The sequence below is a fragment of the Podarcis bocagei genome (assembly GCF_964188305.1).
Source record: "Podarcis bocagei genome assembly, chromosome: 10".
Lineage (NCBI taxonomy): Eukaryota > Metazoa > Chordata > Lepidosauria > Squamata > Lacertidae > Podarcis > Podarcis bocagei.
Window position 1 is genome coordinate 72,229,921 of NC_138135.1, and position 24,433 is coordinate 72,254,353.

The following is a 24,433-nucleotide window of genomic DNA, read 5'->3' on the forward strand; positions in this document are numbered from 1 at the left end:
TGCTCTCTGCACTCCTATATTTTATCTCCAGGACTAAAACTTGGAACCAACTTTGTATTCTCTGTGCATGTCACTTCTCATTTAGCCAAAGCTCACTGCCTGCTTTGCTATACTGTGGAAACCACACAATTATATATATATATTGCATGTCCATCTTGAATAATCGTTTCTTTGTGAAGAGGGCAAGCCCTTATTAGTGATTTAAGAAACAAAGATGTCAAATGTTACTAATAGCTGAAGGATGGGACACTTGATCTCCTGTCCTTGTTCAATGACTCCCATCAAAATGTTAATGGCACATGAATTTGGAAGTAGCCCCATAATTCCTTTTACAAATATTATCTTTATCTTTATCAAAATTGGAATCATCATGTTATGACTTTGGGCTTATGGGCATGTTGTTAATCTTTCCATACATATCACACTTTTCATTATTAAGATAATTTCACGGTTTTGGCACAAATGATTTTTGAAAATTTTGTTGCAAAGAATCGCCATGCTTTTTCTTAAAAGATTTAGATATGAAATCTAGCTTCTAGCAGTATGAAATTGCATTCATTTCACTAGCCATATTTCTTTGCTTCATCTCCTAAGCACAGAGCCATTACTATACGTATAGGAAAGTTTATACCTACTCCAGCACAGAAAAGAAACTGTTGAAATATTGCAGCATTATATTAATTTTCTCATTATTTATGTGAACATTCAGCTATGTGGTTGTATTTCTATAACAATTTATACTTGTAAAATTATTTGAATGATGAAATAAGCATTTTTTTAAATCAGAAAGTAATTTGTTCAATTTTTATTTTCAAAAGAGATGAAAAATCCTATATTGCCTCTAAACCTCATCAGTCTTTTATGACTAATCACAGTGCTGCATGCATTGAAATACATTTTCTAATTTGTGTTGTATTTCATTATTTGCTGTCATTGGTTTTACACTAGAGTAAGGTAAGTAAACTTATCACCACAATATCTGTGCAGCCATTATACTTGTGCAAATATTCTTTTGCTCACTTAGCTAAGTCTGATTACTGTGGCTTGAAGGTGAGAGTGATCAGATTCATTTACACCAGCAAACATGGAAACGTGAACTTCTCTGCCCGTAAAAGGCATAATCCTGTTGTCCTGTGTTGTTTGATGCCCTGAACAGCTGTAGTCCATCAAAATATGCACCCAAGAGTCTTGTCAAATGCCTCTATTTCAGTCTTCACAGAGTTTCAAAATACAGCATAGAAACTCATTCCATACAGTTTCAAATCTACAAATATAAGCACAGAAGCACATACTGGGCTGCTATAATTCATTTTTATTTTAAATAATCAGTCACATGAGATTAAATAATTTGATGCTGGCTGCTCGCTGCATAGGAAGTATAGTTTGTGACAGAGCACATACTTCCAAGGGACCAAAGCCCCCTTCTTCTATTACCCAGGGGATGGCTGGAAAGTGAGGTCATGCCCTCTTGTCCTAAGCCTAAACATGAGCAGCTTCTTCCACACATCCTCACTGCACACATTCAGGGGGCAAAGTTAGCCGTGCAGTGGGGCTCACATGATTGGATGCTTCTCAAGTGTTCCCTATTTTCCAGGGACCTCCCTGATTTAGGAGAAGCCGTCCCGGTTTCTGATTTGATCCCGGAATGTCCCACTTTTCCTTAGGATGTCTCAATTTTTCATTGGAGAAATGTTGGCGGGTATGGCCTTATCCAACCCCTGAGCCATCTGAAGGCAATCCTGTATAGCGAAGTTTGTTTAATGTTTTATTATTATTTTTATATGTGGGAAGCTGCCCAGAGTGTTTGGGGCAACCCAGTAAGATGTGTGGGGTATAAATAGGAAAATTGTCATTATGGAATGGGATGCCCCTATTTTCATCGGAGAAATGTTGGAGAGTATGGGATGAGGGAAGGATCTCTCTACACAGAAAGCTAGTACGTTAAGGAGACCAGGGGAGAATGTTTCTTCCTTACAAAGAGTTTTCAGTGAGAAGGGGATGTTTTGTTTCGAATTGTGTAGTCATGTGAATCCATTTCTCATCTGAAGTGGTATGGACTTTTAGTTTACCATCTCAATGAGAACTAGATCAAAGCCATTTTAAAACAACAGCAGGAAGTTGTGGTAGGTTAGGCAAGAAGAATTTTGGTTTGGGTTTTAAATTTGGTTTTGGCACAGATTGTTATATTCTGTGTGCTGCTGTGGCAATCTAGCAATTCATTAAGTTCTTTTATTTTGCTTTGAGATACAGTGGTACCTCTGGTTGCGAACGGGATCTGTTCCGGAGGCCCGTTCGCAACATGAGCAGAACGCGACCTGCGTCTGTGCGTGCACGGATCGCAATTCGCCGCTTCTGCACATGCGCGTAAAGTCATTTTGCACATCTGCGCATGCGTGAGCGGCGAAACCCGGAAGTAACTTCTGGGTCGCTGCGGGACACAACCTGAAAACGCGCAACCTGAAGCAAACATAACATGAGGTATGACTGTACTGGTATTTAAATTTATTTCTCACATATGAGGAACGTTAACTTTTGAGAAGCGTCTTGTCGGAAGAATGCCGGTTCAGACTTTTACCTGTTTGTCTACATAAGCAATCACATTCATCATCAGGCACGTAATTAAATGGACAAACATAACACATGAGCCCAGCCATCCTTGACATGGCCAGCAGCAATTCCTGTGATTGTGGTAACTGAATAAAGTGCTACTGCAGTCATGGAACAGTTCAGGGCCGTTAACTCATATGTGGGTGGCTGACATTAGTGTGTTAATTTTTACTTGCAAACACCACCAAAATCCACAATCAGTCCAAAATTGATATGTAGAAAGGAAAGCCTGTGGATCACAGGCCCGTACCCTCCCACTTGGGGACATACAGTCTCTCTCTGAATGTACTCAGTGCGATCCCTGGCAATGGATGCTGAGCTTCTCTGCAACTAGGGCAGGGGAAGGTTGAACTGATGGCAACACTCCCTTCTATGGCATGAAACAACAGGGACACAATGGGAGACAGGGGTGAAATCTAACTATCCATCTCTAGTGATAGCTGCACCAAGGCTGGGTTTTGCTCACAGCATCACTGTCATATCATAGACTTTACCCTTCCATTTTCAGAATAGACTATCAGTCATTTGTTCATTTGGGAGAAAGTAATGTGGCAGTGTTTATGTACCATCTAGAAGGCAAAAGGGTACATGACCAGACCAGGGCACTCACTTTTACATATAGGTCAGTAATGCCTGTTAGCGATTTGTATCTGCTTCATAGGGGTGGTGCTATGCAACAGAATTAAATAGGGCGGGGGGGGGGAATGGTGTGGAAGCATTTCAGTCTTTGTGGACACTACCAGCTCTGATCTTATGGTTTCTAAGATCTACTAAGTAGATTTCATTTAAATAAGAATAACTGCAGAAGCCAATTACTGCAAAAGGCTGCAAAACCAAAATTAATGAGCCTGTGTTTCTCAGGAGTTGAACAATTATGAGTTTAGCACAGTGAAAGCAAAATAATTCTCTACTTAATGATGTTCTTTATCCATGATACATTTAATTTTCCAGCAGTCAGGCCGCTTTGCATTTCTGGTATCTAGTGCTCACTTTAGGAACTTGGCTTATCCTCCAAGGGTACTTATCCACATGTACCTACCACTAATAAAGAAGACAGCACTAGAATATTAACGAAACATTGTGTGACAATGTTCAATTAATGTAAAGCCGTCTTCCTAAACTGAATTGTAATGAAAGCACAATAAGGGTCCCTTGTCTGCTTTACACACCGTGGGTACAATCCAAACTTTGCATGCCTAATACAATCCTATATACTCTCTGAAATTAATTCCCAGGTAAGTGTGTACAGGATTGCAGCCAAAGTCTCAGTGAAATCAACAGGACTTAACTTGAGAACATAGTAAACTGGAAACTAACAGAACTTAAGGCAGCCTAGCTGGCTCCAGATCACTCCATGCCATGAGTAGCAGCAGCTGTCCAAAATGCTTCAAATTTGGATTGGTTTGGGGTTTTTTACATAATTTTGTATGAATGTTAATTATCATTTAAAGCAAGATGTGTAGAAGAATGCAACCTGCAGCTTGGGAAGGTCTTTCCAACATATATACAAAGGGACCTTAAGTTCTTCTCTTCCGTCCTCTTTCCATTGAACAGCACTCGCAAACAAAATTACATGATGAATTTTTCACGGCAACATGGGCTCAGGCATTTCTACAACAGAAGACGAAGATCACTTAGGCGATTCCCGTGAAGGACAAGACATTTCCTTTCTTTCCCAACCTGTGATGTGCCGCTTTCCATTCTTTTCAATCTAGCACTGCCGTCTGGTTTGTCAGGACTTTTTTATTGATGAATATTTTGAAAGCCTCCATCGAGACAGAGCATTACACCACTTTTTTCGCACTGTGATCTAATGAGAAGTGACTTATTTTCTCATAGGTAAATGTTTTTAATGTTGATGTGTCTGTGAAAAATTGTGATCTGTTGTAATACCAGTTACAGTGGCAGTATTGGAAGTAAGCAACTGGTTCTGTTTTTAACAAAAAACAAAACAAATCATACATTTAAGCACAAAAGACTTTTCATATTTTATGTCAGAAACGACAATATTAAGTACAATATTTAACATACTTTGTCACATAGGTATTTAAATGCACTGTATTTCAGCTCTGTATCATATTTTATATGATTAAGTTATCATTGTTTGTTCTCTTTGTATTCAACTTGATACGTTGGCACTGTATTGATTTGTTATAATAATTTGCTGCTGATTTGGGGGCTACATAACTGTCTGATGCTATGAGTAAAGCAAACAAATGCCTAATCAAAAAGTTAGTAACAGACATTGTTGTACAAGACATCATTGTCCTTCATTCTTACTCTTTAATATGTCTGTCAGTTATTGTTTTGTGGGCAAAAAAAAAAAAAATACTTGACATTTAAACCTTTTCTACTAAGCAGATGTGGATAAACTCTTTCCCACCCAACCCTCTTCAAACAGAAGCTCCTGTTTCCGTGTCCAAAAGTAAAGCAATTCTCTGTGGATGATTTACTTACAGTAACTGCCATTTGGTCTCTGTAGTAATGGAGTGATTTGTAAAAAGTGAACGTTTCTTCGTGTTTATTTGTGGTTTGTTTCTATTGCGGGTCATGTTTGTATCTTATGATGTTGTATCTACACCAGCAACATAATAATGACCCTACAACCCTAAACTGTCTTATTATCATGAATTAAACATGTTTCACTCTACAGTGAACTGAGCTAAAATTCTATGCTTCAATAAAGATAATGTCAACAAATTATTTATGTGCTACTTTTTCACAGCTTATTCATTGGGAAGAGGGAGTGATTCAAAGGTATATACACCACACACATTTATGGCCTACAGTTTTCATACCCACAAAATAAGAGGTAATGATTAGGCCTATGTCTGAAAAAGAAGTGATTTTGCACCTAGGTACCTAATGTAAAAGTGCATTGGGAAGAGACCTGGTGGTTTGTTTCACAAAATATTGTGTGCAAGTGCTGTGCGATTGGAAGTGGATATTCACCTGAGAGCTATCTCACTTACGACATTAACATTCTTCACATAGTTATGCACATAAGTCTGGAATCTACTTCTAATCTTACAACAGGTAGATTTGGGGGGGGGTCATAGCTGAACAGTCCCTTAGTGTAGGAGAAAATGGGCGGTTACATTGGCACAATTCTTTTTGAGGGCTTTAAGTACAAGTGTTGATTCCAAGGTGTGCACACGATGATGAACAAATCCTTCTCTGAAGTTAAGACATACAAACTGTGGCTAGATTTTTCAAAAGTCTTAAACAACACTAACACAGATTTTCTTATACTGTATCGCTATTAGAGCTTGTTTTCCAAAAGACCCTTATGCCCTGTTCTAGCTTCATAGTCTGCCAGATTACGTCAGGTACACATATGAGACAAGCTCCTCATGCAAGCCATGCAAAATCCTTCCTTCTCCATGTGTCAGGTGAGCTGCAGTCACATCAGCATACTCTGTCTTGCCTGCATGGTACACCCACCTGCCCTTCCCTGGGCTGACTGCGTATACTACTCTCAACAGATGTCAGAGCTGGTTAATACATAGAACCTGAAAGAATGGGCCACAGAATATACCCCTTTGCAAGGCAAGCCCCCAGGTGGTACAGATACAGCAGCAGCTGTCTGTAGTACCACTTATGATTTATTTCCAGTTGGAAGCAGTGCTGGTCTATTCCATAATAAATTTGTTAAGTCTACAGATACCACAAAGCACTTTGTTGATTTTCCATTCTCATGTGTGTGTATTCATACATGGTACAACCATCTGCTCAACACGCTGGTGGCATTTCTTCTCCCTTCGCCAGGATCAATAAACAGCAATATCAGGAGATACTACTGGGTTCTGAAGTACATTATTATACAGTGCCATAGTTGAGGCACTGTAAAAACAGGAGCACTATAAAACATGATAATCTTATCTGCTGGTATTAAAACTTGGCCCAGGAAAGTAGGGTGTTGGCTGAGTTTATTGTTCACTCTGGTCTCTTACGGATTTCCTGTGTTAAAATGCTATAAGGAAGAAATTCCAATACCACAACTATTTTTTTAAAAGGAAAAATGTGTACAATTTTGCCAAACAACAATCATTTTTCTATTTATTCAGGTAGAGTATGTCATGTATTGTTCAAACAGAGTACACTTGCAGCCATGCAATCAAATGCAATTCTGAAATGTTAATAGTTCTTCCCATTTTCTAAGAACTGGCAGGAATTTTGAGATTCCTAACAAAAGAGCCAGCCTAAGTGGATGAAAGTCAGAGGCATAAGACTCACAAGACACTGCTTAAAAGAAAAGCTCAGCGATAAAGCTAAATCCTGAAAGACGTGCCTAGGCCAACTCACGCCAGGACAGCACAAACAATGAAGTAACCCTGCAAACATCGCTTACCGTATTTTGCGCCCCATAAGACGCTCCGGCCCATAAGACGCACCTAGTTTTTTGGGGGGGAAATAAAGGGAAAAAATTATTTCCCCCCCAGGCGCGGGGCTGGGGCAGCCCGAGCTTCCCCCGACCCCAGCCCCCAAACAGGCAGCTCTCTGCAAGCCGTGGGAGCCCAGCGGTGGTTCCCGCTGCTTGAGGAGAGATCCGCGAAGCCTGCACGTGCTGGGATCAGCGCTTGCAGGCTTCGGGATGCCTGCAACTCTCCCCAAGCAGTGGGAACGTTCCCGCTGCTTGGGGAGAGATCCGCGAAGCCTGCACGTGCTGGGATCAGCGCGGGCAGGCTTCGGGATGCCTGCAACTCTCCCCAAGCAGTGGGAACGTTCCCGCTGCTTGGGGAGAGATCCGCGAAGCCTGCGCGTGCTGGGATCAGCGCGCGCAGGCTTCGGGATGCCTGCAACTCTCCCCAAGCAGTGGGAACGTTCCCGCTGCTTGGGGAGAGATCCGCGAAGCCTGCACGTGCTGGGATCAGCGCTTGCAGGCTTCGGGATGCCTGCAACTCTCCCCAAGCAGTGGGAACGTTCCCGCTGCTTGGGGAGAGATCCGCGAAGCCTGCACGTGCTGGGATCAGCGCTTGCAGGCTTCGGGATGCCTGCAACTCTCCCCAAGCAGTGGGAACGTTCCCGCTGCTTGGGGAGAGATCCGCGAAGCCTGCACGTGCTGGGATCAGCGCTTGCAGGCTTCGGGATGCCTGCAACTCTCCCCAAGCAGTGGGAACGTTCCCGCTGCTTGGGGAGAGATCCGCGAAGCCTGCGCGTGCTGGGATCAGCGCGCGCAGGCTTCGGGATGCCTGCAACTCTCCCCAAGCAGTGGGAACGTTCCCGCTGCTTGGGGAGAGATCCGCGAAGCCTGCACGTGCTGGGATCAGCGCTTGCAGGCTTCGGGATGCCTGCAACTCTCCCCAAGCAGTGGGAACGTTCCCGCTGCTTGGGGAGAGATCCGCGAAGCCTGCACGTGCTGGGATCAGCGCTTGCAGGCTTCGGGATGCCGGCAACTCTCCCCAAGCAGTGGGAACGTTCCCGCTGCTTGGGGAGAGATCCGCGAAGCCTGCACGTGCTGGGATCAGCGCTTGCAGGCTTCGGGATGCCTGCAACTCTCCCCAAGCAGTGGGAACGTTCCCGCTGCTTGGGGAGAGATCCGCGAAGCCTGCACGTGCTGGGATCAGCGCTTGCAGGCTTCGGGATGCCGGCAACTCTCCCCAAGCAGTGGGAACGTTCCCGCTGCTTGGGGAGAGATCCGCGAAGCCTGCACGTGCTGGGATCAGCGCGCGCAGGCTTCGGGATGCCTGCAACTCTCCCCAAGCAGTGGGAACGTTCCCGCTGCTTGGGGAGAGATCCGCGAAGCCTGCACGTGCTGGGATCAGCGCTTGCAGGCTTCGGGATGCCGGCAACTCTCCCCAAGCAGTGGGAACGTTCCCGCTGCTTGAGGAGAGGTCCGCGAAGCCTGGAGAGCGAGAGGGGTCGGTGCGCACCTACCGCTCTCGCTCTCCAGGCTTCAGCGAAAGCCTGCATTCGCCCCATAAGACGCACCCACATTTCCCCTTCATTTTTGGAGGGGGAAAAGTGCGTCTTATAGGGCGAAAAATACGGTATTTGAAATTTCCCCCAAGACACACATTCACATTTGATTGTAGAGTTTAAAAGGTGTAAGTTTGTATTAATGAAATTAAACATAACTAAAAGGAATTTTAATGCATTTATACAATAAGTCCCATTAACATTCCATCATTATTATCACATTTAAACTCTGAAATAAAAACAAATTCTGTATGTTTATATTTTTAATGCATGTGTATATTTCCCTACACCATTTTCCTTTTCACAGCTATAAAACTATGGGGCAGCGTCATCCAAAATTACTTGTTATCTGGCAGCTGATAAAGGATCCCCTATTAGTATGTTTTATGTAATGTTTTATCAATTCACTCCAAATGTTAGTAATCCACTTTCAAAGCCTGAAACAATTCTAATCCTGACACGAGCAAGGGTTGAGTTTGTATCCCACCAAGTTATACTCAAAAGCAGACCCAATTAAATCAGCGAGCTTCTGTTAGCCAAGTTTGTTGATTTAAATGGGCAAGTTGGCTGGAGCTGAGTTGTTTTTTTTAAAAAAAAACCACAACAATTTATAACCTGATATTCAACCCAGTTAAACTGAAGAATATTAATTCAAGCTTGTTTTGTTCCATCCACTTCAATAGTACCATATTTTTCGTCCCATAGGACGCACCGGCCCATAGGACGCACCTAGTTTTTTGGGGGGGGCAAATAAAGGGGGGGAAATTTCCTTTATTTCCCCCCCCCAAACCAGGTCGGGGAATCCAAACCAGGTCGGGGAACAGCGGTATGGCGGCGCTGCGCCTCCCCGCTGTCCCCCGAGCTTGTGGGGCTGCTCGATGTCTGCCCGAAGCGCAGGGCGCTCTGCTTCAGCGCGCCCCGCGCTCCATGCAGCAGGCTGCTATCCGCAGACTAGGGAGCCCTGCGGGATCTCCCGCGGGCTCCCCAGGCTTGCTGATAGCTTCCTGAAGCCTGGAGAGCAAGAGGGGTCAGTGCGCACTGACCCCTCTCGCTCTCCAAGGTTCAGCGAAAGCTTGTATTCGCCCCATAGGACGCACACAGATTTCCCCTTCATTTTTGGAGGGGAAAAAGTGCGTCCTATAGGGCAAAAAATACGGTACATTGCGCCTTGAACCAATAGATACTACTGCTGCTTTTATTATTTATAAAGTGCCTAACATTTCTAGGTACTATTTTTTAAAAGAACACAGGTCTTGGCTGCAGATGTGCAATCTAACATACATGATACAAAAGAAAAGGATGGTGGCGGGGAAGAGGAAAAGAATAGGGAGACTGCAATCCTATACATATTTGCCTTTAATACATCTCATGAAACTCAACAAGACTTACTTTAGAATAGACATGCCTAGGATTCAATGGTCAAGGTCCCACTTATTACATCATCGTTACCAGGTGGGATGGTTTGTGGCGCTAGACCATAATTGCACCGCAATCCTGGACAGTTCTGGGAGATGCTATGCCCGGAAATGATATTTACAGGGAAGGAGCAGCTCAGGGTGAGATACTATTTCAGGTCTAACAGTCCTGAATTAGCTAACTCATGCATATTAAATACGGGGGTATCTTCATGGGAAGGTTCTACCTGCGCTATGAAAGGATATCAGTTTTATACCAAACAATATAAAAAATTCCTTCCAGTAGCACCTTAGAGACCAACTAAGTTAGTTCTTGGTATGAGCTTTTGTGTGCATGCACACGAAATAACAATACCAAGAACTAACTTAGTTGGTCTCTAAGGTGCTACTGGAAGGAATTTTTTTAAATTTTGTTTCGACTACGGCAGACTAACACGGCTACCTACACAGATAGGTAGCCGTGTTGGTCTGCCATAGTCAAAATAAAAAAAATCCTTCCAGTAGCACCTTAAAGACCAACTAAGTTAGTTTTTGGTATGAGCTTTCGTGTGCATGCACACTTCTTCAGATACACACTTCTTCAGGTATCTGAAGAAGTGTGCATGCACACGAAAGCTCATACCAAGAACTAACTTAGTTGGTCTTTAAGGTGCTACTGGAAGGAATTTTTTTTTTTTATGGCTACCTACCTGCAACTAGTTTTATACCAGTTTATCGTGGCTTTCCCCCCAATATATATATATATATATATATATATAATAATACCAGGAATAGTTTGAAAGCGACAAGAATTGTTTGCCACGATCCCCAGCCTCCCCCCATTTCAAAACGGGGCGCAGGTTTTTCTGCAAGGGAAACTCCCGTACAACCAGCTGGTCACGCGCGACCCCTCGACACGGGTGGACAAAACGGCGGCTCTCCCCTGGGTCTGCTTTCAAAACCAGGGGGGGGGGTCATTTTCAGCCTCCCTTTTCGCGAGATTCATCTGCGAATAACGTCAAGAGCCCCGGACCGGACCCTCCGCTAACGGGAAGAGGAGCCCCTCGGCCGAGAAGAAGCTTAGCAAGCCACTTCGGGCGGGAGTCGGAGAAAGAAAGAGAGAGGCCCGGCTTTTACCTCAGGCCCAGCGCCACCGAGGTCGCCTCGAGAGGCATGCTGGGACTTGTAGTTGCCTCCCGCTCCGTCGCTCGTGCCCTGAACGGACGCGGGAACTACCGGTCCCAGCAGCCCCTGCCACGGGGAATGGGGGTGAAGAAACCCTAAAGGCCCGCCCTTGATATGTGAGTGTGTGTGTGTGTGTGTTTTGGTAATGCCTAATTTTGGGCTGCCGGGAGGAGGAGGAGGAGGAGGAGGAGGAGGAGAGCTCCGGCTGAGGGCGGAGAGTTACCTCAGGTTACCGTTTAACAGGCCGCCTTGGCCGCCGCTCCTGTTGCTACTGGGCTTGGGCGGCGAAGCGACCTCGGGAGGCCGCGAGGAGGCGGAGAAGGTGAGGCGCGAGGAGCGCGAGGCGCCTTTTTAAATCTTTATTTATTTATTCATTGTATGTTTGTGAGAGAAAGAGGGGTAAAAAAAAAAAATTAAGGCAACGGGGGGAAAGGAAGGAGGCGGCGGGTGGTCGAGACTCGGCGGGTTGGGACCGAATAAGTCAGTAAAATAAGTGAGAAACAGCTTTCGCGACCGCCGCCGCCTCCTCCTCAGAGAGAACGGATTTCGGACCGGGTTGATCTCGGGGCTTTTCAAGTGTGTGCGCGACCCCCTTTTAAGGACCAGCAAAACTTGTCCCGGCAGAGAGGTTAGAAACGGTGCGGGGAGCAGCTCCTTCTCTCGCTTGGTCAGGCTGCTGCTTTTAAGGAGCAGGGCCAGTTTTTTTATTTTAAAAAAAATGAAATTGGGGTGTGTGAGGAGAAACCTCATTGGGAGAGAGAGGAAGGAAGCCTCCTGATTATTGTTGCTGCTGCTGCTTGTTGTTAGTTTAAATCTGTTTAGTCCCTGCCTGGCGGTGTATCCGAGTCCGGCTTGTTTAGAAAGTCGTGCCCGCAGGAAGCCTTTGCCCTTCTAATGGGTGAGGCTGGTTTGGGGTGTGGAAATGGCCCCCAAGGTTTGTTTCGCAAAGTTCAGGGAGGAACCTTGGTTTTAAGAAAAGGGGTTCTAAGGGATGAGTCCAGCCCCCCCCCCTGTTCATTGGGGCTGCCAGCCTTGCTTGCACAAAAGAGAGCCTGCCCACCTTAGCAGATTTCGCCCGTGACCTGGGTCCAATCGCACCTCTTGCCCAGAAGTTGCAAGAAGCTCCTTTCTAAGTGCCGCTTTGCCATGAGAAGCCTCTTCAAGGCTTAGCCCATCATTTGCCATCCTTCCCTGATAACTTCCCCTCCTGCAGTTCTTTCTCCTCCCCTCCCTCGGTTTCATCCTGTTAACTGCATCCCGCACTTCCTCTTTTAATCTTTATGTTGCTTGCATTGCTTTTATCACACTTTTATCAGTAGGATAAGGTTTACAACTTGTATCAATATACAAGCGAGACTGGCTGACTAAAGTATTCAACTCCATTGACGTCTTAGCAAAGAGCCTGTAATCGGAAGCACTGATGGGGGAAACCCCATACCTGAATCTTTAGCCCACAGCTAAAGATCCTGGCTCTAGATTCTAGGGAGAACCACTGACAAGAATTCCAAAATGAGCTGAAAATCACTTAATTTTTGAAAACTTCTTTGTTTTTCCCAAATCCCACAATCCCACAATCATTTCCAGCATAATCTGATTTTCCCCCCTTCTAGTTGCCTTTCTGCTTTTTCATTCCCTAGCAACATAACCTTCTATTTTTTCCTTTGTTTAAGGCTGTTTGTTTAAAACTTTAATGGCGTGTTCATAAATCCTTGAGAATAAGGCGGCCTTTAAGTTGTGGTAGTACAATCAAAGTATAAGGAACAAAGTAGTCTGTATTGTGAATAAAGAAATCTGCCTGATATTTATTAATGTTCTGCATTTTTATGGTGCTTTCTGTCCAAGCTTCTGTACATAAAGGCATGTATATTTTAACTGTGAAAGTATATTAGACCTGCTAGGTGCATGTTTTGAATGCACAAAAGTCTTTTGGTGATCAAACAAATGGCCTCTTGGTTGTAAGGCATCAAAATGTACTGATTGCAGGAAAACCTCTGCTGGACAGCTCTCAGTTAAGCCAGAGCTGGCTTAGTGTGCCTGCTTAGAACACACAAATCTTTCAGCAAAAAATACACTAATGAAAAGCATTAAGTATATGAACATTCTAAATACAATTCCCTCATGCCTCCAAAAACATTGATAAAAATTGGTACAAACCTGGCAAATGAAACTTGATTTACCACAAAACTGGCCATTCAGGAGTTAACATATCCATAAAAACATACAGGAGCTTAAACAGCCTCACAGACCAGGGGTTGCCAGTGTGGTGCCTGTGATTGCGAAAGCACCCTTGAAGTCTTCCCACAAAGCCTCGGAGCACTCTTGGTCATGAGGTGGTGTGGGTGATTATATGCTTTTCCCTTGAAAAATACATCGAGCTGAAGGAGGAAGTTGAAATTATGATATTTTCCCAATTCCTCTTTTAGTTCTATGTGCTTTTCAAGGCTCATATTAATTCTAAGATCCCTTAGAAAAGTAAAGTGTGTGCATGCTTTTTATCTCTCTCTGAGGAGTTGGAGGTTGGTACTGAACTAAAGGAAATGGAGAGAGGTTACCAGAAGGGATGGCATCCATGGCACTCAATCCAAAATCAAATGAGCTCATGGGCCGATAAAGATTGGCACCCCTGCCACATATAGTACATGCACACAAGCACTTGGATTCACTGGGGTAAAACATTTTAAAGTGTAGTGCAAAGCTTCTGTAATTGTAGGATGGTTATGCAGATAGTCAGTAGATGACTGCTTTTATAGAGAATGATTGTCATTGTGCTATCAAGGCAATTCAGATTTAGTATGACAAGCACAGCAAGGACTTCGACTGCATGCACACCATACATTTCAAGCACATTACTTCCCCTACAATATCTCAGTAACTTAATTTGTGTTGGGAAATATAGCTCCGTGAGAGGTAAACTACGTATGGTGTGTACACAGCCTCCCGCTGGTATTCCCTCAGTATTTGCCTATATTGCCAATATTTCCCTCAATATGCACCAATATTTGACATAATTCCAAGATGAGTAAGGATGGAGCCGGAATGCACTATACTAGACAGGAAAAGTGGAAGCCCAGAGTTATCAACATTACCCAGAAATCACAGTCCTGTTCTCCATTTCGACCAACCAGGCAAGGGATGGAGGGTCTGCGGCCCTTTAGATGCATTTAGGTTCCAGCTCCCATCAGCCCCAGCCAGCATGGCTAATGGTCAGAAATTATGAGAGCTGGTGACCAGCATCATGGCTCAGTTGGTAGAGCATGAGACTTAATTTCAGGGTCCTGGGCAAAAGATTCCTGCATTGAAGGGGGTTGGGCTAGAAGACTCTCATCCCTTTGAACACTACAATGAGAGAGAGAGTGAGTTAGGCTTGAACTAGACAAAGGGTGGGGAAGGGGAGAGATAGTTAGATGGCCAAACTTGACCCTCCAGCTGTTTTGGGACTACAACTCCCATCATCCCTAGCAAACAGGACTAGTGGCCAGGCATGATGGGAATTGTAGTCCCAAAACAGCTGGAGAGCCAAGTTTGGCCATGCCTGCTCTAAGCAGTATTATTTGCATTATTCTGCCATTGAAAGGAGAATACTTGCCCTTTTCTCATCTTGTTATTGGCATGTGCCTAGTTCACCTCTGTATTTTCCCATCAGCAAACCAGTATTGACTCTGGAATGTGAACTTGGCTAGAAACTTCATTTGCTCTATGAACCTGCCAAGCTAAATGGGTTGGTCAGGTCAGTCTTCAGGCCAGTGTCAGCATGAGGAACACCATGGAACAAGAAGAAAATTAACAAGTCAGACCTCTCACTCTTTTCTCAGAGGGGAGCCTGCAAGCCATTTATGCCAAGAACTGGAACCATCACTTATCTAAACAAATAGTGGAAAGACTTAGTGCCTTGCAGATTATTGAACTGTTTAATCAACTTGGCACATAAGAAACACGTGGTCCACAAATGGGCATTAGTGACCTTTTAAAACTGAACCTTTCCCTAGAACAAACATATACACTGCTGATAGCATATTGGGACTCTGAGGGACAAAATCATTTAAGGAAAATGCAACTTTGGAAGTGAACATTCATTGCATTTAAACATGAAATGTCAGGTCATTGATAGCTCATTTTAAAGATCAATAATGATTCTATCTAGATGGCTTGTTGTGTCAGTCTCTTGCAGCAAAATGATAAGTATTGTGACACCTTAAAAACTAATACATTATGGTACAAGCTTTCGTGGACTGCAGTTCTCACCAAATGCATGAAATGCTATCCTGGGTTGCAAGGGTTTATGTCTGTGTATATGATTTTTGGCAGGGGGGTGGTAAATAGTGAGGTCAGAAGGAAATACTACAGGTGGTGATATTTACCGTATGCTATAAACAGTGGCCATTCACACCCACACCCACCAGTTGTGTTGATAACACAGATATCCTACCATTGGTAAGCCAATTAATACATGTAGTATGATAAAAATCCATTGTGAAAATTCATTCCACAAGTGATTGCATTGAGTCTCTTGATATATTGCAATTAAGCAGTTAAAAGTTGTTGTCAATTATTTAAAATAACTCATTGCAGAAAAGGAGTACATTTTTTAAAAAATCTGGTTTAGTCAGGGCTTGAATGTGGCCTGTGGTTTCTTCTCAGTTATAGAAGTTAAATACTTCTGTGTGAATGTCTCCAGAGATCATGGCCTTAGCCATTATCTTGGGTGGAGTTCAAAATTCTCCATAACTGCAGTGTGACCTAAACGTGTTCCATGAGTGACCTGTGATAGATACTTTGAAATAAAATATTTATAATAAAATTAACTTGAATTTCCTGCCTGTGAAAACAGGGGTTGTTAACTTGGGCTAAGTCTCCAGAATGATCAACATGAGTCCTCCCAGCTATGTAAACATACCCTAATGGGAGAGGTTAGGCTGAGGCTGTGTCATGATGGGTCTGTGACTCTTCTGGGCATACCAGGAAAGGCCAATCATCAGAACAAGTAACTTGACTATGAATTGACTCATGAAGGAAGTGGCTTGGGGACAAGGGTCTGAGGGTTTGCTGTTGAACTGCATCTTTCTATCATTTTTCTTATGTGATTTGGAAGCACTACATAGAACACCATGTGTTAGCACACATTTGCCATGACTTTCACTGCAGTAAAGACTGTTAGTGGTTTTGTGCACCCTTGGCGATTTGGTCTAGATGGAGCAGAGGAGGAGAAAATGCAAACATTTGAGCATAAATATCTGGGTACTATGCTGTCTGACCTTTTATGCTGCTCACATTCTGCTGCTCGTGCTCCAGAGTAATATTATGAAGAGTTCATTCTGGCATATTTGCTGTGCAAGCCTTTCCTAATCATTGTGGCATTGATGCTTCATATGTTGCTAGTGTGCTTACACAATGTCCCCAGGCTATAGTTTGCTTTTGTTTTAACTGGGGTTGGGTAAAGTGTGCACCTAAACATGCAATCTACAAATTTGTATTCAGGAATATAGATATCTAGCATGCATATCAGAGGCAGGTTTGGCTGCAGCTCCCTGTGAAGTGTACACTCAGTGGCGAGCCTTGATTTGATGGTATTCAATATGTAAAGCAGCCCTAGTACACACAAACTGGATGAAATCTGTGGAGCTTTCAAAATGATTCAGAAATGCATTTGGTACACAGAGTCCACATGCATAAAGGGGTTTGCCTTGATTATGGTTCATTTTCCTGACAATCCACTCTGGGAGAAAGAGGGTCCCAAACTGGATCCACTAGATAACTGTACTATATGACCCCTTCATGAATTCAAACCAGGGATGTAAAGTACCATCTTTGAGGATGGTTCTGGTGTCCCTTCATCCTACCAGTTCAGTGTTGCTCAGGTGCTAAACTTCAGTTTCTGCATTCTGCATAGTTAAGTTCCAGTTCCTCTTGTTTTGGTAAGCAGATGCAGTAACCCACAGTCAAAAGGTAAACTTTACATGAGTATAACTGCAGTTAACTAGAGTGTTGTTTTGAAAAAATCTACCGTATATGCACTAAGAATCTATAAAAGAGTCATGTTTTACATCATATATGATGTTAGGCACAGGAAACATCAAATTATGTCTGAAACTTTCAAGCTGCAGTTAAAGGAGGTAGTGAGCGTGCTCTTCCTTTGTAGTCATAAGTTGGCAGTTTTTAAATTTTGTGCCTGCATGGCAACGGAAAAAGGTGCCAAGTTCAAAAAGGGCCGATTTTTTATTTCAAAGGAAGAATTGGGAGCACACTTAGAATGCACTTCTGATTGTTCTGTCACAAGCTCAGCTTGAATTCAACCCATGTCTCCAAAAGCTCTTCCTTCGAACCCCTACCTCAAGCCACGTTTGCAAAAGGAGACTCGAGAGGGCACACTCCTGATTCTTTTCCTTTGGAAATTGCATTTGTGATGTCCGGCAATCAGGGCTGGCCAGCCTATGAAGTGGACTGAGGCATCCACCTTGGGCAGCAGAATCCCAAGCGATGGCTCCCCCATGGGCATCACACCCAGCCTTGCTGCTGCTGAAGAAGTGAAGAGAAGTGATGCCTTCTTCTCCTCACTTCTCCTGTGGCAAGGGGTGGGGACCCTGCCCGCACCCTGTCATTGCTAGAGAAGGAAGGAGAAGTGGCTGCAGGTTTCAGCGAGATCTTGCAGCCCTTTCAAGAGATCTTGCCAGAACCCAGAAGCTGCAGCCATGCAACCCTGATAAGCAAGACTTCAACGGGACGGGGAGGCATCTTCTCTCTGACCAATGAGAAATTCCTGGAGCAGCACTTCTGCATTTAGTTTCCAATCTATTATTACTATTTTATTTCTATACAAACCACTATATTAAGGTGGTGTACAGAATCTCACTTAACCAAAAACATGAGAAGAAAGCAGTGAATACTTCTTGCATTTTTGTAGTATTTTCTTTATTTATAAATATACAAACAAAGCATGTGGAGACTGAAGCGTTACTAAAGGGCAGCAGCTCTTCCACCTTACATCAGGTTCCCAGAGAGTAGCCTTGCAACCCTAGATGCCTTAAGCCAGCTCCCCACTTATTTCTTCAAATTGTCAGGTGCTCTTTTCCACCAATGCATCCCTGGACCACCCTCTTAGGTGAAGGAGTGTCAAAATCTCCAAATTACCGCAGGGATGTCATTCAAAAACAATGAATTTCCCCTAGCTACCAGCAGACCAGCACCTAACTAATAGTTTCCATTGACAAAAAGCCACCAGTTACCCTGGGCTGTTAGTCTAACAAAGGCATATGGCTGCTATAACAATATTTTGTTCTTTGGGAATCAAAAGGTGAGCTTGCTTTTATATACAGTATCTCCGGGTGATATAACTCTGCAGTATGCATCTATTCTTCTAACACTTTCAAGTTGATAAGTGGCAAGAAGCCCTTTCAAAGCCTGACTTATCAGTCACATTTAAGAACCATCAGTTATTAAGTCTTTGTGTTTGGTCTCTTGGATACACCCAATAATTCTTACTAGGCAGATAAGTATTGCTGTAGCTTGTATGGTTGTCTGTTCAGTCTTTTCAGGTGTGCACTGAGATTGCTCAAGAGCAGCTTTTCATTCTTTGTTTTCCTTTATGGGAACACAGAGGGGCTGATTTTTTTCCATCCCCAAATATTGACTTTGCTTCAGAACATCTATGCTATGGTGTATTATTGTGATATCCCAGCATTGTGTATATTGGGAGGGGAGATTCCTGACAAACTGTTCTCAATTCAGGTAGGTAGCCGTGTTGGTCTGACGCAGTAGAAATATATATAAAAATTAAAAATAAAAAAATTGTCCAGTAGCACCTTAGAGACCAGCTAAGTTTGTTCTTGGTATGAGCTCTCAATTCGTTCATTCAATAAATTTCTATAACACACTTCATCAAAAATAACCTTAGGGTGGTTTACATACATAAAATTATTAAACAGAATAACACATTAAAACTGGTATTAAAATCCATAGCCAGCCAATAGCAGCAACCAATCCCCCATTACAAATGGGCAGGACTGATAAATTGCCCCCAAATATCTTGGTGAATGAAGATGTCGTCAACTGGCATAAAAAATCATGTAGTGTTGACACCATAGTGATGGGAAAGAGTACTATTCCTGGCTACCAGAGAAAAGACCCTATAAGTCACTGCCCAATGTGGCACAGTTACTGGTGGGACCTTCAGAGTGGCTGATCCTGCAGATCTTGGAGCCTGAGCAGGTTGATATTTACAACATAAGGGAAGGTTGCTGCCAGACATAGGCATTTATTTATCTTTTCATATGGTCATGCCCACTTCTGGCAATGAGTCCTGCCTATACCACAATTTTGTGTGTCCCCAAACAAGTTGCCTAAATTTGGGAGGGGTGCTTGTGTGACAGAATAGCTCTGAAACCACCAGCCACCTGGCTTTCCCCACAAGAGTCACCCTCTGATACTATCTGCTAAAAGTTACAGAGTTAAAGAACAATGAGCACATTTTGATCCTGGGGGAGTGAATTCATAGTCCTTTCACCCATAAGCCCATTGCTAGTTGGTTTTCTTCATTTCAGCAGCCTAATTTAGATGTGAAAAGTCGCATTTCTTGTTATGATTCAACAGTTGTGAGATAGAAACCCTTGATGATCTGGAAATCTCCCTGAGATCTACCAGTAAGTCTGTCATCTGCCTGCTTCTGCCATAGTAGGGGCATCTCTGAGATGACCAGGGAGAAGGCTTACAATTTTCTTTTGCTCTGCCTGTCTTCTGATGTTACATGGTCTCAGGGGGTGGGTGTGGAGGAACAGGACATTCTGGTTGAACCGTAAACTAGTATGTAATGGTGACTTTGTGGTGTCACCCATACTCACAGAGCAGTTGTTCTTCCGTGGTCCATGTGGAAAGAAGAGACAGGTGTGTGGTGATTGCAGTGCCCTTCTTCCTCCTTCAGTCTCCCAGTTCTTCGGTCTCCTAGTTCTTCAGTCTCTCTCTCTCTCTCTCTCTCTCTCTGGATAGTTGGGCTTGTACGGCCCCAGGAGAGGGAAGAGTCTAGCTGAAGGAAGAGTAGACGTGTGGTCCCTCCCTCTCCTGGCTCTCTCTCTCACAGAGAAGTTGGTCTTGAGATAACCTCTTTGTGGGGCAGAGGGCCCAGGAGTAGGTTTGTGTCTCCTCCTTTCTTTATATGAAAGTACTCTCAGTTATTATCTTCTGCAGAAGGAAGCACTTCTTTAAATTGTCCTTTTAAAAAATGCTTATATTTTGATAGCATCTTCAAGGAGCAACTCTTCAGTTCCCTTTCCCTGAAATGTACTATGGAACATGCTGTAGAGGATGAAACTTGCCATGTGTTGGACCAGAGATACTGTGTGGAAAGGCGCGTATATAACCAAGGAACCCTACAAAAGCAACTGCACAAGAAGGAGAAGACCTCTCTGCCTCTTGCTCAGAAGATAGCACGTTCTTGTCGGTAGGACATCTTAGCTATTTATGCAGTCAGTAGATTAATTGGTATGGATGCCAAATTGCCCTTCCATTCACAGAAGGGCTCCTTCTGTTCATGGGAAGTTCCTACTGGCAAAATTGGGTTTGTGTGAAAGCATTTTTTAGATTTCCCCCTGTAGGCCCCAGAGTCACCTCCCACACTGTTCTGGAGAAAGTTAGCATGCCAGAGGGAAGAGCATAATCTTCTAATGTGCTGGCATTTCACTGTCAAATAGTTCTTTAAAATAATAGGTAGAGAACATACAAGGACTCATTCTGCATTTTCATAGTAGATACAATATATTTCCTATGATTAAGGTATTTTCTGCCCGTACACGAAAAATGTACATTTTCAGCTGATACAACTTTTTCTCTCCCCCTCTTGTATTTTTCAGTTGTTCTTCCAAGAAAGCCAAATCTGTTCTGTGTAGTTTTTTACCTATTTTTACATGGCTCCCCCGCTATCCAGTGAAGGAGTATTTGCTGGGAGACATTATCTCAGGAATAAGCACTGGGGTCATGCAGCTTCCTCAAGGTTAGTGAAATTTAACTTTTAAACTTTAGTCTTCTTTTTGGAATCTTCAGAACAGCCTTGAGAGATCTTTTGGAGACAGTCAGCTTCCAGCTGATTGTACAGTCACTTTTCATGAGGGTGTCACATGCCTTTGGGGGATGCATAATGCAGTACACCTCATATGGCAATCAACTGAGACGTTGCATTCATCTAATGGGAATAAAACCCCTCAGTTTCCACAATGGAAATATCTTGTTTAAAAGTCCTCCTGTATGAAAATTGTGTATTTCTGTAATAAAGTCAACAATTTTGTCATTGCAATGACTACCCTTTGAGGGTAGTGCATTTAACTGGTGCATTCACCATAGTTAAAACATGTCAGGTTTCACAGTTGATGGCCTGCAGTAGTGAGTGAAGCTGTTTTGCTGAATTAGTTTAATATTCGTCCTTTATAGGATTTTTGGTGACTCTTAATGTGGCAAGTCCCGATGACACACAGACTTTTGACTCCACAATCTATACCACCATCAGATTATGTCCTTATTTTAGTACATGTAAGCAAGCAGAATAAATAATTTAGCTGAGTGAACAACAGATGTGCAGTTTTTTCTGCAGAATATTTCCCCCTCTTCCTGCCATTTTTTCCTTCTGCTCTCCCAGAGTGAATTCAAATCTGAATGAATATTGGACTGGTCAATTCTAAGAAGACTCATGGGAGCTGTTCCTACATAAAAGCATATACTAGTTGTATTTTAAGGACTAGCATGTACAGGCTCTGAGGCTAAAATTGCCCCCTGCCCCTGCTCCGACGAGGTCTGCTTGCCTTCCCCAGTTGCTACCTCATTGGCAAGTGGGGCAGGGCAGAGGAGCAGTGGCTGAAGCCCTGGGAGCTGGTTGATGGTTCAGTTTGGCTTCACCACTTTCTTCTCTTCATACTATTGACAGTCCTGCTAGTTATTGATGAAGGATGTATTGGGGTGGGGGAGACTGTACATTGTGATTGTCTGGGCACAGTATCTGTTATCAATGTGGCATGTATATGAACATTTTTTTCATTTGAATAATTAGTGTTGAATCTGAGTTCATTTCACCAATGCTTCTCTCTCTCTCTCTCTCTCTCTCTCTCTCTCTCTCTCTCTCTCAGGATTAGCTTATGCATTACTGGCAGCAGTACCCCCAGTATTTGGCCTATATTCTTCATTTTATCCCGTCTTTCTGTACACTTTTTTTGGAACTTCCAGACACATATCAATAGGTAAATATTTTAGCATACAAACGTTTGTTTTCTTTAAAGGTCAGATTAACAAAATGCACTTCTGCATCAGAAACAGTTAGTTGCAACCCCAGATGAGTATTGCCCACTGTTCCATCTTCTTACTCGATACCATTTTTAAAGTTTTGAAGTCAAATCTACTTGTATTCATCATGCCAAAGTCACAGCTGCAGCACCAGGGCACAGAAGTGGCCCATAACCTCCATGCATCAATTGCTGCCCCAACATTTATTTGGCCCCATCTTAACTATGGCAATGGTGGGAAAGATGAGGTCCTCCAGATGTTGATGGATTCCAGCTTACATCAACCTCAGCCAACTTGGCCAGTGGTCAGGAATGATGGGAGCTGAAATCCAACAATATTTGGGGGAGCAGAGTTTTTCCATCACTGTTGTACGTCCTTAGGCAGCTCACTTTTGTGCCATTTTAATTTCACTGTGTGTCAAATGTGATCACTTTTAATGGCTTGTAATTCAGCAAAGTTTCTGCGAGAACCAGGGTAGTGCAAATAAGTGTGGTGCTTTGAATACTCAAATACTATATAAGTTATTATTAGTAGTAGCAAATATATTTTGCCTTGTTTTTGTCAACTCATTTTCAGTAACTGAAGGCTTCTCATTGGCATTTGAATTCCTGCGTTGCAGGGCTTTGGACTAGATGTGCCCTCAGAGTCCCATCCAACTCTACAATTCTATGATTCTATGACATTGATGGAAATATTAATTCAGGCCCATAAAGTGGTGTTGGGGTGTGTGTGTGTGTGTGTGTGTATAACTGCAATAAGGAAGATGATTAAATTTTCTTTTCAGAAGCTGAAATATATGTGATCTAGCAAAAACATGTAGGATTCCCTGGTAATAATAAACATGTATCTCCCCTCAATCCACACTCTTGCAGGAACCTTTGCTGTAATCAGCCTGATGATTGGCGGAGTTGCTGTCAGGGAAGCCCCTGATGAAATGTTTGCCAATACGTACACCAACTCTACTAATAACACAGATCTTGAAAACAGTGCCAGAGATGACATGAGGGTGAAAGTAGCTGTCGCAGTTACCTTGCTCTCAGGGATCATACAGGTAACGTCACCGTTGGTCTAGGAGCAGTTTTGAATATTGCTGCCCAAGAGATTTTAATATTGCTGTGCGGAACTCCACCTGAGTAAGCCCCTGGTTCATCCACCTGGTTTTCCATTCAGGATCTAAAATGGCATGGGATGTATCCTTTCAACCTACATTTTGGGGGAGTAGCTGTGTTTTCGTGTTGGGCTGTGGCGTGAGGAGAACAAGGTATGCTGTTCTAGACTTACTGGCAAGTAACCAGGTCACGTAGTAAGCACAACTAGGTAGACTTGTTCTCCTTTAAAAATAACATTTTATTCCAAGAAACATATAACTTGCGTTGCTTTCATTGGTCACATGGAGTGGCAAAGAAGTATGGAAGAGCCCAGGAGGTCTCATGACCTCCGGAAATCCTCGCAAGCCACCTTGGTTATAGGTGTCCTGTTATCACTTCATCCAACTTAAAGACAATAATTATTCCCTGCTTTCCTAAGACTTCTGCTGTTTATGCTTGCCGCTTCTATAACCACACACTGTGCAACCCACCAGAACATGCAAATCACACAAGTATTAGACCTGGCAATCTTGACATGCTTCAACACTTTGGGCTGGGAGGTGTAGGAGGAGGCCTGCATGGTTGGCAAGAGGTGACTTTGCTCTTGATGCCGTGTGCTGAACTTGGCTTCTCTATGATACTGTCCTGTGCTGGCTTTTAAATGATGATTCCTTGAACATGTCTCTTCTCTCTTTTCATTAGTTGTGTTTAGGACTCCTTCGATTTGGATTTGTAGCTATTTATCTTACGGAGCCCCTGGTCCGGGGATTCACCACTGCTGCAGCTGTGCACGTCTTTACATCCCAATTAAAGTATCTGCTTGGAATTAAGACTAAAAGGTTCAGTGGACCCCTCTCCTTTCTTTATGTAAGTAACTATATCTGGTATTATATCTATATTACCAAGAACTAACTTAGTTGGTCTTTAAGGTGCTACTGGAAGGAATTTCTTTATTTTGACTATGGCAGACCAACACGGCTACCTATC

The 24,433-nt window shown here is 43.3% G+C and overlaps 2 protein-coding genes across 5 annotated transcripts in view; both read left to right on the forward strand.

Moving 5' to 3' along the window:
* The window catches only part of RELN (reelin), a 296,593-nt gene extending 291,283 nt beyond the window's left edge, over positions 1-5,310 (forward strand). For all 3 annotated transcript variants that reach the window (XM_081211340.1, XM_081211341.1, XM_081211342.1), the window contains one exon: positions 4,162-5,310. In XM_081211340.1, coding sequence (XP_081067466.1) covers positions 4,162-4,258 — 97 coding nt within the window. In that variant the 3' untranslated portion in view covers positions 4,259-5,310. The remainder of the gene's footprint in view (positions 1-4,161) is intronic.
* A 5,894-nt stretch (positions 5,311-11,204) lies between these two features.
* SLC26A5 (solute carrier family 26 member 5) overlaps positions 11,205-24,433 on the forward strand; it is a 34,929-nt gene continuing 21,700 nt past the window's right edge. The window contains exons 1-6 of one of the 2 annotated variants that reach the window (XM_081211587.1): positions 11,205-11,221; positions 20,332-20,532; positions 20,942-21,081; positions 22,205-22,315; positions 23,231-23,409; positions 24,149-24,313. In XM_081211587.1, coding sequence (XP_081067713.1) covers positions 20,378-20,532; positions 20,942-21,081; positions 22,205-22,315; positions 23,231-23,409; positions 24,149-24,313 — 750 coding nt within the window. In that variant the 5' untranslated portion in view covers positions 11,205-11,221; positions 20,332-20,377. Of the gene's footprint in view, positions 11,222-11,257; positions 11,428-20,331; positions 20,533-20,941; positions 21,082-22,204; positions 22,316-23,230; positions 23,410-24,148; positions 24,314-24,433 lie in introns of those variants that run through there. The other variant, XM_081211586.1, reaches the window with a different exon arrangement.